Source organism: Serinus canaria, chromosome 1A (assembly GCF_022539315.1).
Source record: "Serinus canaria isolate serCan28SL12 chromosome 1A, serCan2020, whole genome shotgun sequence".
NCBI lineage: Eukaryota > Metazoa > Chordata > Aves > Passeriformes > Fringillidae > Serinus > Serinus canaria.
The window spans coordinates 55,900,532-55,915,470 of NC_066314.1; the positions used below are offsets into that span (position 1 = coordinate 55,900,532).

The 14,939-nt window shown below is 41.1% G+C and overlaps 1 protein-coding gene across 1 annotated transcript; it reads right to left on the minus strand.

Moving 5' to 3' along the window:
* Window positions 1-831: 831 nt before the first annotated feature.
* CMAS (cytidine monophosphate N-acetylneuraminic acid synthetase) lies at window positions 832-13,453 on the minus strand. The gene is made up of 8 exons (XM_009094092.4): window positions 13,224-13,453; window positions 10,481-10,623; window positions 10,102-10,257; window positions 7,334-7,467; window positions 6,348-6,442; window positions 5,489-5,660; window positions 3,812-3,962; window positions 832-3,065 (listed from the first exon to the last, which is right to left on the minus strand). The coding sequence occupies exons 1-8, from the start codon at window positions 13,388-13,390 to the stop codon at window positions 2,791-2,793; spliced, it is 1,293 nt and encodes a 430-aa protein (XP_009092340.1). The 5' UTR covers window positions 13,391-13,453; the 3' UTR covers window positions 832-2,790.
* Between the last annotated feature and the right edge of the window lie 1,486 nt (window positions 13,454-14,939).

Genomic DNA, 14,939 nt, shown 5'->3' on the forward strand with positions numbered 1-14,939 from the left:
TTGTTTTGTGTTTTACTCTCTTTGGATACGGGCAACAATCTCTTTACTAACCTGAATAATTTTCTATCATTACCTTCACATTACTCACTGCTCATTCTATTTCATTCCTTCCCCACAGGAGGGGGAGTGCTCTATTAAACCAAAGCCACATCCAAAAACGTATCTAGAATCAGAAATGGGGATAGACCAACCAGTCCCAGAACAAGAAAGAGAGAAACAAACCCACCATCCAAAGATTTTTCAGGCAAGTGTATGACTGGCAAGTTTTTCTAACCCTTTTATGCATCAAGTTCACACATAATGGTGTTTTTCTTCTGTACAGCACTACTACTCTTGTAATGGTAACAATTAGGATGATTAGTCCTGCTGGCTGGAATTAGACTAATTTAGACTGCAAAATTAAATAGTGTTTTAAGATCAGACTAACAGAAAAAAAAAAATTAAACCAAAAAACCTTTCCCCACATAGGCTCTGGAAAAACTAGTGTGATCAAGGTTTAAAAGTCTTAAAAACTTGAAATCACCAAGTATTAAAACATATCTCTGACTTCAAAAGGCGAAGATATATGTGATTCATATTGATTTGAAATGACTTAAGGTTGGAACTTGTTGCATCACCAAACAGGAACTAGAGAGGAAGATAAATAAGAGAAATAAGAGATAAAAGCAGATTAAAATAAATAATGAGAGTCAGATGTGGGTGAAGGTGTGAAGGATTAATTTGGGCATTAAATCTGTCCACCTTTGCCATCATAAATCATTTGTGTGGCACAGGAACTTGGGAGTGTATGATTTGCAGTATACCACAAGCCAGCCCATAACCATTCTCTACTTAAAATACTAAAGAAAGCTGTTTATTTAAAATTTGAGGTAATCAGCTACTTTTTCATAATAGCTTACAACAAATATTTACATAGTTTCCTGTTTTTCCATTTCACATAATCATGACAGAACAGCCCACATTACCTAAGATCTTCTTTGAAATAACCTAGGTTAATTGAAGCAAAAAACAAGAGCCAAAAGATGATCTCAAAATTAGCCCAGAATAACAAAACTGACCATTGAAATCTACTTTGAATGAGTAATACCCCTCTAATCAAAGGCACTTGTGGTGTCACATGTACTGGAATAGGCCTTGGAAAAATATTCTACACATTTGAACCTTTCCTGGGACTTGGGATTTCACCTCTAAGGTGACAGAGCTACCCTCACCGTCTCTGCCTCTCTGACCCCTAAATCCTTCATATGATTGAGGCTCTTCTGTAAAATCAAGAGGAGTAATTAAGGCATCCCTCTTCCTACCCTCTAATTAGACTTTCCACTACAGCGTGGGCAATATAAATCTGAACCTTTCAGGAAGCAGATCCTGAATATCCCATATCTTTTTTTGGTAAACAGTCTCTAGAGCTTTTTTATCCTTCATATTCTTTCCAATGTAAGATTATGCCATGTTCTGCTAAACAAGAATTCATCAAAGTGAAAACATTGGTGTCCAAAATATGGCTCTCCTCTTGTCAAAGTCCATGGGATTTATCCAGCACAGAACCCAAAAACGTGGCTGAGACACTTAAATTTAGGTGACTTAGAGCGGATTAGCACAATAAAAAATTTATCTGTTAACTGTAGATAGGCAGTAAATCCTTTCAGTTCAACATTTTGCTTTCTGAAAGGAAGTAAACAAAAAGTTTATCAGAGGCCAATATATCAGGTGATATACTGGGAGTATAACTATTTATACAATGCAGTATTTACCAGAGAAACAAAATAAATCATTCACCTCACTTGTAATTGCCAGTGTACCATGGGTATTTTTATTTTTTAGCATAACCCACACCAGAACTTAACTCTGATATATACTATTGTATTTGTAATGTACAATACAGATCCTATTTTCAATAAATACAAGCATGTAAACCAGTGTTTTAACATGCTAAAAGTAGTCTGTATATATATTTTATATAAACCCACATGTTTTTAACAGCAGCTACTTTAATACAATAAACTTAAAGACTTTTATATGGCTTTAACTCTTTTGAGGTTGCAATATAGTCTTCATAGAAAGAAACTGAGTTTCTGCAAAGATCTCAAAGACAATGGGAAATTTAACTCCAAATTTGGCAAAATATTAATTTAGGCATTTCGATAAAACCCAAAACAAAGAGATTCCAAGAGGCACAATTCCAAATGTGATTTAATTATTTATGAGCTTCAAACATGTTGAAGTGCTTTTTTTAAACAAATATTAACTTGTTTTACAGTAACTGTGTTGTATTTTAAAAATAGAGGAGGAAGTTTTATTGTTAAGTATTTTACACCTGACCTCTCCAGCATATGTTAAAACTCTTCCTTGCTAAGGACAAAGCTTGTAAAATGCAATCACACAACCACAACACCATGCATTTGATAAAAGAAATGCAAACCACATGAGCAAAACTTACAGAAGTTTTGGGGTTTTGAAGCCTGAATTACAAATCTTTAAGTCATGCAAAATCACTGATCCCTGAAAACATTCAGATTATGAAATAAAGAGGCATCATTTCTGTAGGACAGGTGTGATGATTAAGAGCAGATTTACAGGGCAGTCTCTCTTCTAGCATTCCTCCCATTGCACTTAAAAGGCTTTTAAAATCATCATGGATATGATCATATTTTCAGCATATAATCATAAATGTGGGACCTGGAATTAGGGGAAGACACCTTTTTAACTCTACTGTGCTGTCAAATTAGAAAGGCAAGCATTCCTTTGGGATATGAATGTACTGAGGAAGAAAAGCAGGATTGACCAATGGCGTTATTCTTTTTCCATCAGTTCCTTATTTCCTTTCCTGCTGTTCTCATTTCTCCCCATTTCCTTCCCTGCTGAGCTGATTTCTTCCAGCTGCTTCCTTGCAGAGTTCACTTTCTCTAAGAGCAGGAATATGTGTTCTGCAAACTCCCGCACAGCTCCGCAGCCACCTCTGCTCTTACAGATGTAACCAGCAGCCTTCTGAGCAGCAGCACAGGCATCAGCAGGCACAGCACTCATGCCTGCCTGCTTCAGGCACTCCACGTCAGACTCCTCATTTCCTGGGGAGGAAGATGACAGGCAAGGCCAAATATCACAGAAGGGAAAGAATCAGTATTTTTCTCAGTGTTTTTCTGGGTATGCAGTGATCTGATTTTTGAATTTTTTTTTTTTTTTGGTCACAATGTTCATCTCAGCAGCTCAACAGTACTTTGCACATGCAAGTCAGGTGTTGGAAAATCTTGGTGATCCATGTAAATGATGACCACACTTCACAATCTTCAGGCAAGAGAATGCTACTTTTAAGAGCACTAAAATTATGTGAGCAGTTGAATAAGCATTGTCAGGACTCCTCACTTAGCCTGTCACTGAAATACAGTTTAGCACAGAAGGACATGGCTTTCAGTTCTACTTCTGTCCATTTCTGATTACCATTTCAGAACATAATCTATACAATATCCCCCTGAAAGGAACTAGAATGAGTTCAAAATTGTCAGCTCTAAGTGTATGTTTATCAACATTTTGATATAAAAATGTTTCCTAAAACAAAATCTTTCCTATATCCCACTGGAAAAACAGTGAAGACTTCCCTTACCAAATTACAGAGATTCATCAATGTCTGTAACATTTAGATTGTACCCTAACAGGCCATAAGATACCTGCTTTTGGTGATCGTGTGCTGCAATATGCACAGCAATCCCATTAAATTCAGTGTATTTACAAAGAGAAAAGTGGTTTGAAATTCAGCAGCAGTACAATGATTCTATTTGTCTATGCTATTTAAATAAGCCAAAAGAAAAGAACTGACCTAAGTAAGCCACCTCTTTCCAGCTCAAACCCATGTCCTCCTGCCAGTCCTTCAGAACCTGTAGTTTATTTGTTACGTTGACTTTGGCTACACATCCCAGCTGCATGGCTGACAGTGTTTTTGAACAATCTCTGTCAGAGATGAGTCGAACCTATTGACATAAAATTAGAGTAAATTTGACTTAGTAAGTTCTACTTAGTACTTCTACTTACTGTCAAAGTAACATGACATATAAGTTGATTTACTATTACAAAAAAAGGAGAAAGTTTTGCTTGTAGAAGCTTTCTCTGGAAAAGCACTGAATGGCTGATTTTCAAAACTCAAGAGCAGAAGTGATTAGCATCCAAAACTACGGAGTGTTGAGGTTCCTTTAGGAAGGTGAAATACATTTCTGCAGCCCTCCCTGATGTTCAAAAATAATTTACATTTGTCTTTTTAAATGCAACATGTACTAAATAAAATACTAAATATCACAGTATGGTGGCATGGTGACTATCTAGTGCAATATAATCTAATTAAGTCACAATATGGAATGAGAGAATTCCCAAGAAAGATTTCTGAAATATTTGCCAAAGTAGAACATGAACTTTTTTCCTTGGTCCCTCTACTTAATAACATAACTTTATTTATAGCACCATTTAAAAGCATCAAACCAGCACCACACAGACTGAAGCAGCACAGCAAATTCACCTCTGGAAGTTCATTCCAAATTTGAAATTTTAGGAATGGTGCACAAGCTAAGCTAAAACCAGAAGAAAATTGCAGCAGGATTTTTAGAAATCTCAGATGCAAATCCTTCAGGTTTTCTGTCAAAGATGTAGACAAGCTTGTCTTCCCTAATTGCTTTTAAATACAAATGAATGCTTGACACTGATTTTAATACAGAATGAAGAAAAGAGGAGCAAAAGGCAGGATTGTATCAGCAACATATACTAGAAATACATAAAGTGCAGCATAAAGACCTAGCATAAACATTCCAAGTCAAAGAAGGTATGGAAATGGGCTCCCACAGGCAACAAAACAGTAATTACAAGCTTCCTACCCCTCTGGTTTCCCAGGAAATGAAACCAAGGGACTGCTGAAAAAAACATCTCCATTTCACAGAAGTGAACTCTAGGGTGACCTCATTGTGGCCTTCCAGTGCCTGAAGGGAGCCCACAGGAAAGATGGAGAGAGAATCTTTACAAGAGCCTGGAATGACAGAACAGGGGGGAATGGCTCCATAGTGTCAGAGGGAAGGTTTAGATTGGATATGAGGAAGAAATTGTGCCCTGTGAGGTTGGGGAGGCCCTGGCAGAGGTTGCCCAGAGAAGCTGTGGCTGCCCCATCCCTGGCAGTGTCCAAGGCCAGGCTGGATGGGGCTCTGAGCAACCTGAGATAGTGGAAGGTGTCCCTGCCCATGGCAGGGGGATGGAACAAGATGGTCCCACCCAGGCCATTCTCTGATTCTGTGAAATGGAGAAAGATGCTGCAATTACTGTGACTGAGAACTTTTTCAAAACACTTATTTTCCTCTGAGGGTTCTGAGGATAACATTTGTCCCAACCAATATAATATGCTGCTTGACTACAAGTACTGTGAAAAATCTTCAACTTCTCTGCTGCAAAAATATGTTTTTTTAACAATCTTTTAATCTTACATGAGACATGAAGGCTCACTCTTCAGAACAGCACTTACCTGGATTCCTCTTTTCTTTAACAGATCTATGCCAACAATATCTCTGTAATCGTAGGAGACCATTTCCTTGTGATCTTCTGTCACATAAATGCGACCGTTGGTCAGGCATCCATCAATACTGCAAACCAAGAGCTTCACCTCTTTTAGTGGCTCTTTGCCAAAATATCCAAAGCTAGACAAAGAAATTATCTTTTTAGGATGGGAGTTTTTGCACATTTCAAAACCTCAAGTATTTCCCATACAACTGTAACCTTCAGACAGAAGAATCAGCTTTGAAATTCTTCTTTTCTGATGGTTTTCTCATCATCATCGCTCTCCAACTACATTGTCCCTCTTCAAAGAAACAAACAGAACCATCCAAAAGACAGTTCATTTATGTCATTCATTTAAAAATTATGATTAAAAAAGTACAGAAAAAATATTCCATTCCCACCCATTATTTCCTTAGAGCAGCTGCAAAGAAAAGGCAGCTGATGAGGTGGAATAAGCTCATGCTCTCTACACAAGCATTCCCATTCCTGGGCATCACTTATAGTGGTCTGGGGCATGGAAATCTGGGGCACCTCAGCTGGGAAAGCCAGAGATGATGCTAACACATTGTTGAGATATAGTAGGGCTTACCCTTTTCACCAAGCTGCATTTTAAAGAAAAAAAAAATAAATCAAACTACCAAAACCCCGCCATGTAACAAAGGTAATTCAGTTGGTTTCAACAGAGAGAGGAAAAAATCTTGGGCAGAAATATAGCTGACCAGTTATCTTTGATATCCATTGCTTACATTCCATGCATTATGAATTCACATGACCACACTTTGAAACAAGCAGCATCAAAGAAATAAGGGAATAAAAAGTGCTTTTACCTCAACACTCTCTGCTCTGCAATAGGCCAGTCAATGTCTATATCGATATCCACACTGTGCTCTGCACGCATTTCATAGTAGGCCATTTTACCACCCTGAAAGAAAATAAAATCCGCTCAAATTTTATGCTTGGGTCAGCACAAACACAAAACTCTACAATTTAGCAACGTGCAATGAAAGCCAGGTGCCTGGTTACACAGTGGCCACCATTGCTTATATAAAAGTGAACCATCAATTATATTTTTGCCAGTGACACAGAACCGTTTGAAGGAACAGTTAGTAACTATTGAAGAAATAGTTAATAACTATTTCCATTTTACAATGAAATAGTAGAAAGAGAAAGTGTGCAAGATGTTATGCATTATAGCAATTATATCACACTAATTTCACTAGCTCTTTTAATCAGCAAAATAGTAATAGCTGCAGCATTTGCTTAGGAAGACTATTTTAATATTTGCATACTGTTACTTAATTTCTATGGGAAATATATCCACCACACCACAGTGTTGTTCTGCACCACTACATTGATATGTGAACATCAGGAAAGGGAAAAAGACTGTTAAAGTTACAGTACAAAAATTGGCATAAGATGAAACTGGCTGAACATAGAAATTTACAGATTATGACAAGGCTCTGACACTGCATGAAGCTCAGTTTCACACCTTTAGTGGCACTAAAATGAATTCTAAGATACACTGGTGAACTCCTGCAAAACTCAACTCAGTATTGTATTGGTTTAGGGTTAAAGCGATATAAGATATTTATTTGCATGAATTTATTTGCTATGGAGGATGCTGTTACTGGAACTCTCCTAGCTGTAACTAGCCCTGCTAAGTTACAAATAATTAGCAAACTGTTCTGAGGTCAGAGTGCTGTTATTTCACACTGTTTGCATCAGAAATCAAAACAGAGTATTGAATTCAGAACCCTCTACAGCAAGAGAAGATGTATTATTCTGAAGAGCATGAAAAAACAGAAGCACTAACCTGCAAGTAGCCTTTCTCAATCAGATGCCTCTTGGCAAAATAAAATGAGCCATTTTCATAGAGCTCCCCAGGCCAGTCTTGCCTCCGGTACCGCTTTGCTGGATTCAGGTTTTGGGGTTCTGTCATCTTGTTTTCTGTTAACAGAGGAAAAAAATTACAACAAAAGCTTTAAATAATTCCTGTTCAGAGTCATTCAACAACCTAAATAACTTTCTGTTGAAAAATTAAGTGTATAATTCAGTCACCAACTTCTCTCATTATTGCCTCCTTCTGCTTAACTTTAGAAAGAATCACAGACTGGTTTGGGTTGGAAGGGACATTAAAGATGTTCCAGTTCCTACCCCTTGTCATGGGCAGGGACACCCTTCACTATCCCAGGCTGCTCAGAGCCCCATCCAACCTGGCCTGGAACACTTCTAGGCACACAGAATCCACAACTTCTCTGGGGAATCACTGAATTGCTTCTCTTTCTTGGAACTGTGGACAAACTGGACGACTACTCTGTATGCCTAGCAGTGAAAAAGGAAACTTTTCATTACCACTTTAGAAAAAAAAACCCAAACCAACCAAACAGAAACAATAACAAAAACCCAAGAGGTTATTTGCTTCAAAACTCATTCCCACAAGGAGTATGAGGGACATTCTACCAGACTGTCCTTGCCAATGTGAAAGAAATACTATTCCTGTACTCCAACTCCTACTGCACATGGGAATGCCTGAATGCACTTTGATACCTGAAAGGACCAGCCTGAAATCTGGAAGGTGAAAAAAGAGCATATGTGAATAATTTTTGCCTGTGAAAACATCTTGGGACTTCCCCAAAATACATCCTATTTAAGGATATGAATTAACTCTTCCTAAGTGGTGTAGAAATATTTAAGGATATGAATTAACTCTTCATAAGTGTCCACAAATAAACAAACAGCTGTCTGCACAAACACCATCCCAAAGATCCCATTTTATTACCAATGACAGTTGTACATGCAGCAGAAACCAAATCAAGGACCAGAGACTTTTGTCCTTAAGCCCCTTCAATCCAGATGTACAAAGCAGCTAAAATTCACCAGGTCTCACGATCCAGTAACCACAAGAAAGTTAGAGGGCATTCTCAAACACCCAAAACATTCTGAGGCTTTAGTAGATACACACACACCTTGTGTTTCCTAACCAGCTAAAGCTTTGTGCTCACTGAAGTATTCCAGTCAGACACACCTTTCCCTTTCAGGGTCTATCAATATTAAACCTTAATGCAGGAGCTACAGAGGTACACCAAAAAACCCCATTAAATTCTTTTAGCATAATCAGTACTCCAAAGCTGCATGCAAAAATAAAAAGAAGAAAAACCATTGTATAATGCTGCTGTGAATCACTGTCACCTGAAACACCACACACCTGAATGGCCATTTGCATTTATCCTTAAGCCGCTCATGTTGGCACAATGTATTTCCAGCTCTCCCCAGTCCTTCCAGCTGAATAATTCCTTATCTCTCACCACATTAAAAAGGTTTGGATGTCATTTTGTGCAGAAGAATTACTTCTTTTCTTAGGTAGGTCTCGAGGCTTTCTTATTTAACATTCTGCCTATGGGATACAACCACTTCAGGAAGCCACATGGCAGATCCACATGAGATTTATTCTTTCACATTTGTCTCTTCCAGCACCTCAAGCTGTGCATGTGGCTTGCTAAACTGCAATCCACAGAATCCTGAAATTGGTACCCATGCTTTTGATACTCCTCTTACACTGCACAAACAAAAAGTGTCGCCTATTTCTCCTCTTATGGGGAACAATGGCAATGTTCAAGTGTTTATTCTAAACAAAGGCTTAACTTTTACTTCAACTTATCTCAGATCAAGCCTCATTTATTACACACGCTCTTTTACAGCATGCTTTCTAAACTCACAAAAAATATCATCTGAAGCAATTTATATCTCAACAAAATAACTGTAATGCCTGAGTAACTTTAATTTAAAAAAAAAAAAAAAGCTAGAAAAAACACCAAAACTCCAGTGTGAGAGTACGAAATAACCATTTTTAAAAAATGAAAAAATTTCTGCTTTAACCACAGAAACAAAGCCAACATACAAAATGTGTGGAAGAGCTCTTTGTACCAGGACAAAAGGTGCTTTACAGCTAAACCAAGGAGCAATCTTTATTTGTAAAATGTCAGTCTTTGGTCATCTTGGCCACTGTAGCTAAGGGGCATATTTTCTCTGGGAAAAACCAGTCACATTTTTCTGGATGAGCTAACCAATATGAGTTCAGTACTCATGACTCAAAGGCATTTTGCAACATGACATAAGTCAGCAGCCAAATTATCAGGATAAAACAAAACCTAAGTCTGCAGGCCAAGAGATTGTCATCCCATTCGCACCAAGATTTTATCTCAAATTTTTGTCATTTGTCAGCTACTGCTGAGCAAGAACAAACAGTTTTCTAGTGAGGACCTCAGAGTCGTGTCTGAATACCCATGAATACCCACTAGGAAAAAGTTAACATGTAATGTTTTTTATGGAACTGAATCTTCAGCTTAGACAAGCTAATAGAACTTGAATATAATTTTTATTTCAAAAAAACAGTAACAGAAATTACTGAGCACTGCTCAGCCTATCAAGACACCAGAGCTTGGAAGAAATATCTAAGCCTCTCAAATCTCTCAGTCAATGCCTCAGACATCATTTCCCAAAATAGGATAGGTATGAAAAGCAAGAATTTGGGGGAAAAAAAAAAGTGAAGTATAACTGTAACCAGAAACATCTAAATATTACCTCCTTTCTTTACCTCACTCCATCTGAACTGATGCCTCCTCACAACAGAGAAGACAGAATCAAAGCCCTCCTTCTGGATCATATCTGCCACTTTTATAAGGTCACTGGGATGTAAACAGGGAGATGTTGCTTGAATATTTCCTACAATATCAACCTCTAGAAAAAAACAAAGAGACATTTATGAAACAATTCACATCTGTAATAACACACAATTGCAAAGTGTGGTATGAGTAAGTACCACACACCAAAAAAAAAAAAAAAAATCTGAATCTTTCTGGCTTTTATTTACTCAATGCTTTACTTATTTTTCTAAATAATAAGTGCATCATCCCTCTGGGGCTACGATATAAAAGCTCAAGATATTTCATCCCTGATTTACCATGATGTTGATTGAGAAACTCTGTGATGGCTTCTAGGGAAGTGGAGGAGTCTTGAGAGACTTCGGGGCTTCTGCGATGGACCTGAGCACCAAACTGCTTTGCAACCTTCTCAATCTCATCGTGGTCTGTGGAAACCCATATGCTGTTGGCAGACAGTGACAGAAATCAATATAAAGAATAAATCCCACCATTATTGACTTGCCTGTTGCAATTTAACCTGAAAAAAACCCCAGCTTGTTTATGTCTGTACTACACCTTGCGATAGAAGGAACTAGTTCTTATATTTGTATTATTAAAACTATCCCAGTCAGTCCAACCAGCAGCTTTTAACAATGGGGATAAAAAACATCAGAGTGTAAAATCTGAATCTTGAGTTGCATTTCATGCAGGAAGCTTAAGCAACATAACATTTAGAAATGTTACCAGAAAAATCCAGTGTCAGCACAAAGAATTTGTTAGACATGTTAACAAATGTATGAACTGCGAATGCGTTGGATGTGGCATTCAGAATCATGTAAGAGTTTAGTTTAAAACAATTAAAACTGTGACAAAGTTAAAAGATTAGCTTATGCTGCAAGTGTGTTAAAATGTGTTAACTGGGCTCTATACATGCCCAGAGAAGGAGCTGTTCAAGTTCCATATGTTTTGGCACAAAAAACTTCCAGTACTGGTAAAGCAAGATTGCAATCGTTCAGGGAAAATAAACATTTACAAAAGGAAGGGCTAATTCTGAGTATCATGTGATGACAAACACTGAGCAAGTGTGAAGCCACTGCTGTCATCATGGTGACAAAAAAGCATGAGAGAGGTAAAAACAAAAGCTATGAAAAGTCATCCTTCCTCTCCCAGCAGTGCTGGCAATCTCAAAGCACTGTCCACAGCAAATGGTGCTTCAGCTACATTTCTTCCCCCAAAGACATCGTGGGATCATCAGCAGAAAAATATGTGTGACAGCGACAGCAATGTCAAGTCACACCCATGAGAACAAACACACAAGAGGTGTTTTCCAGAAATTGCTTTGAGATGGTGAACTTAAATACACATTCCCCAATCAACCACGGTGAGCAGGTACCTTACACAGCTGTTCCAAAGGTGACAAGGCAAACCTGGCACATGTCCACCTACTGCACTTGCCATGCCTCAAAGTCAGGCTGCACAACCCTGACTGGCTTCCTGTTGGGAAAATTCAGATGCCACACAGAAGCCACAGCTGGTCATTCAGCAATACAGATTCACAATCATTAAGAAATTATCAGTAACCTCAGTAACCAGAAGTGTTCTTGTCTGTTTCTTTATTAAAAATAAACAGTGCTCCATCCTCTACTTTTCAGATCCAGCAAAAAAAAAGGTTTACCAGACCAGATAATGACAGAGCAGCTATGAGATACAGTGCTCTGGATCTAGCTGGGCTACATTTCTCGTTGACTTGCTCTGAGCATTAGGCAGCACGTTTGCACTGGGAACCTGGCCCTAAGTGTGCTACACACCAAGCACATCCTAACTATAGCATTAATTACCAGCAAATGTGTAGAAAATCCTCAGTCTTGCTCCTGCAGAAAAATCTGTAATGTCTCTATTCTCAATACCAACAACACATGTGTTTCTATCTAGCTCTAATTATTGCTTCTGAAGTTTCAGGCACTTGGCCACAAACTGAGCTTCTCTTCTGTGTCACATGGGCACAAAAGATTATCTCCTTCAACTTGACATTTGAGTGAGACTGTTTCTGACGGGTCCGGCTGTGGGCTCCCTGATACCAAAAAGGAAAACGGGAGCAAGCTCAGCAGGAGCCAGCACGATGACTGGGCCTGGGAGCACACATGCCAGAAGATGCCGAAATAGGCATCTCAGCAAGGAGGTGATCTCACTGCTGGGCAGGGAGAGAGAAAATAAGGAAGATTTTTCTGGGTGAGTGCAGTGAAAGGAACAGAAGGGCTGTGGGGTCTCCATCCTTGGAGATGCCAAGCTCAGTGCACGCTGTCCTGAGTACCCACATGACCATGAACCAAAGTCATCCTGTGCTTCAGCAGTTCACAGGAGATCACCTCCAGTCTGCTGATGTCTTAATGAAGTAAATCCATGAATATTTACAATGTCACCAGCTAGTGGCCACCCAACCACACATCAAAAAAACTTTCATTTCAATTTACTGTGTAAGACTTTAATTTCTTCATTCCTCTGCTGCTCACCCTCAACAGGAAGGGACAGCTGAATTCTTGACAGGGCGCCTGCCCTGCGTGACCCTTAACCTGATGCCACAGTGACTGCACCCCCTTGTTTTAAGCGAGGATCAATCCTGCCTCAGTGGCAGAGTCACAGCATGGTCAGGCTGGAAGGGACCATAGCGGGTCAGCTGGTCCCACCTCCCTGCTCTAGCAGGGTCACCTGCAGCAGGTTGCACAGGATTCCATCCAGGCAGCTTTTGAGTATCTCCACCGAGGGAGACTCCACATCGTCCCAGGGCAGCCTGTTCCAGTAAAGAAGCTCTTCCTCGTGTCCAGGTGGAGCTTCTTGAGCATTAGTTCCTGACACTTCTCCTGTCCCACTGCTGGACCCCACGGAGCAGAGCCTGGTCCCTGCTCTGAGCCCTCCCTGCAGACACTGACAGTCATCCCTAAGAGCCTCTTGACGAAGTGGCAGCTTCCCCCAGCCCCTCCCTGAGCCAGGGTCCCCCGGCCCGTCCATCCCGAACCAGAACCCGCCGGGGGAAGAGGAGGCTCAGGGGGGACGGCGCATGCGCACCTGTGGAAGACGCCGGCATCGATGGCGGCGCGCAGCACCCAGCCGATGAGCGGCACCCCCGCCAGCAGCTTGATGTTCTTCAGCGGGATCCCTTTGCTGCCGCCCCGCGCCAGCACCAGGGCGGCCAGGTGGGGCTGCGGCCGCCCCTCGCCCGCATCCATGGCCATGTCTCTGTCCCTGTCCCGCTCCTCTCCTCTCCCGCCGCGCCCTGCCACGCACGCGGACCGCCCCCTGCGGCATGCCGGGAGGTGTAGTCCGGCACTTCCGCGCATGCGTGAGGGGACAGCGGCAGGGAGACGCTAAGGGGGCAGCGGGGGACGCGCCGCGTGGGGGGTTCGAGGGGGGGTTCGGAGAATCATCCAGCCTTTACGGAGGAGAGGGTGCTCTTTTGGCACAAGGTGCCCCTCAAAGCCTGCTTTCACGGCAGGATGGATGGATGGACCTCCACGGCATATCTTTGTAGTCTAGAGAAGATTGCGAGGGAATCTCATTAATGCATGTAAATATCTCAGAGGGTGCCAAGAGGATGATGCCAGACTCTTGCAGGACGAGGAGCACTGGCCATAAACTAAACACAAGAAGCTCAGCAGGAGGAAGAATTTCTGCACACGGAGGTGGCAGAGCTCTGGAACAGCTGCCCGGGGGGGCTGGAGCCTCCCTCTCCGGGGACATTCCAACGTAGGGGGACACGCTCCCGTGTCACTTGCTGCACGTGACCGTGCCTGGGCAGGGCGTTGGACAGGATGACTCCCGAGGTCACTAAAATCACAATTATATGACAATCCTGTGGTTGTGCAGCTCTTTGCGGACGTTCTCAGGCCGTGGCTGCCATCCTGCGGGCACACGGGACGTGTCTCTAAGGGAGATCCGCAGAGCCCCGGCCGCCGGGAGCTGAGTCCGGGCACCGTGCCAGTCAATTCCGGTTTTTTTTCCGTCCCCGAATTCCAAGGGTTTCTCCAGCCTCATTCCCTTCCCTGATGAGCAGCCTCGGCAGAGGGCAGAGCAGCCACACGGAACCTCGTGGTGGGAAGGGGAGCTGGAAAGTGGTCCTGGCTTCTCTTTTCCGCTTCCTAAAAATGTATTAAAGCATAAAAACACACGATGTTGCTATTCCAACTGTTTCTATTATAGAAACTGAATGAGCAAAATAAAGTAATCCACTGCTGACATAAGGCTACGGGGGAATTTGGGGTTTAATGTATTTTAGAAAGTGGAAAGTAGAGGCTGTAGAAGAAGTCACAAAATCACTCCTGGGGACTCAGGATCTCAGTCCCGTGTCAGTCCATGGTGAAAACGAACCACAAGTGGGTGACTGATGTCCTCTGGTTGTTCAAGATGTGTTGTGGAGCAGAAGGACCATATCTATCACTGCCCAACTAAATATTCCCGTTACATTCATCAGGAGGCAGGCACTTGAAAAGAATATTCCTACTGGGGGGTTGTTTGTTCTTTCTGAAGTGTTCCAAGAGAACACCCGGCAGGGATAGAGAGCTTGCTCTTCTACTTTGCAGATCAAGGCAGCACCTTTCAGGCCTCTTTATATTTTAATAAGATGAAATTAGTAGCTGTAAGCTTCTGAGGAGTGTGATTCCTGCAGGTCACTTTCCATGTACTTATTTTTAACTAATTTTTTTCTTTTTAACTCTAGGATTTTAAACCTTTGCCATGTTCAAACTCCCACACATTTAGCTCTGCGCTTCTGTCAGAGTTTTCTGT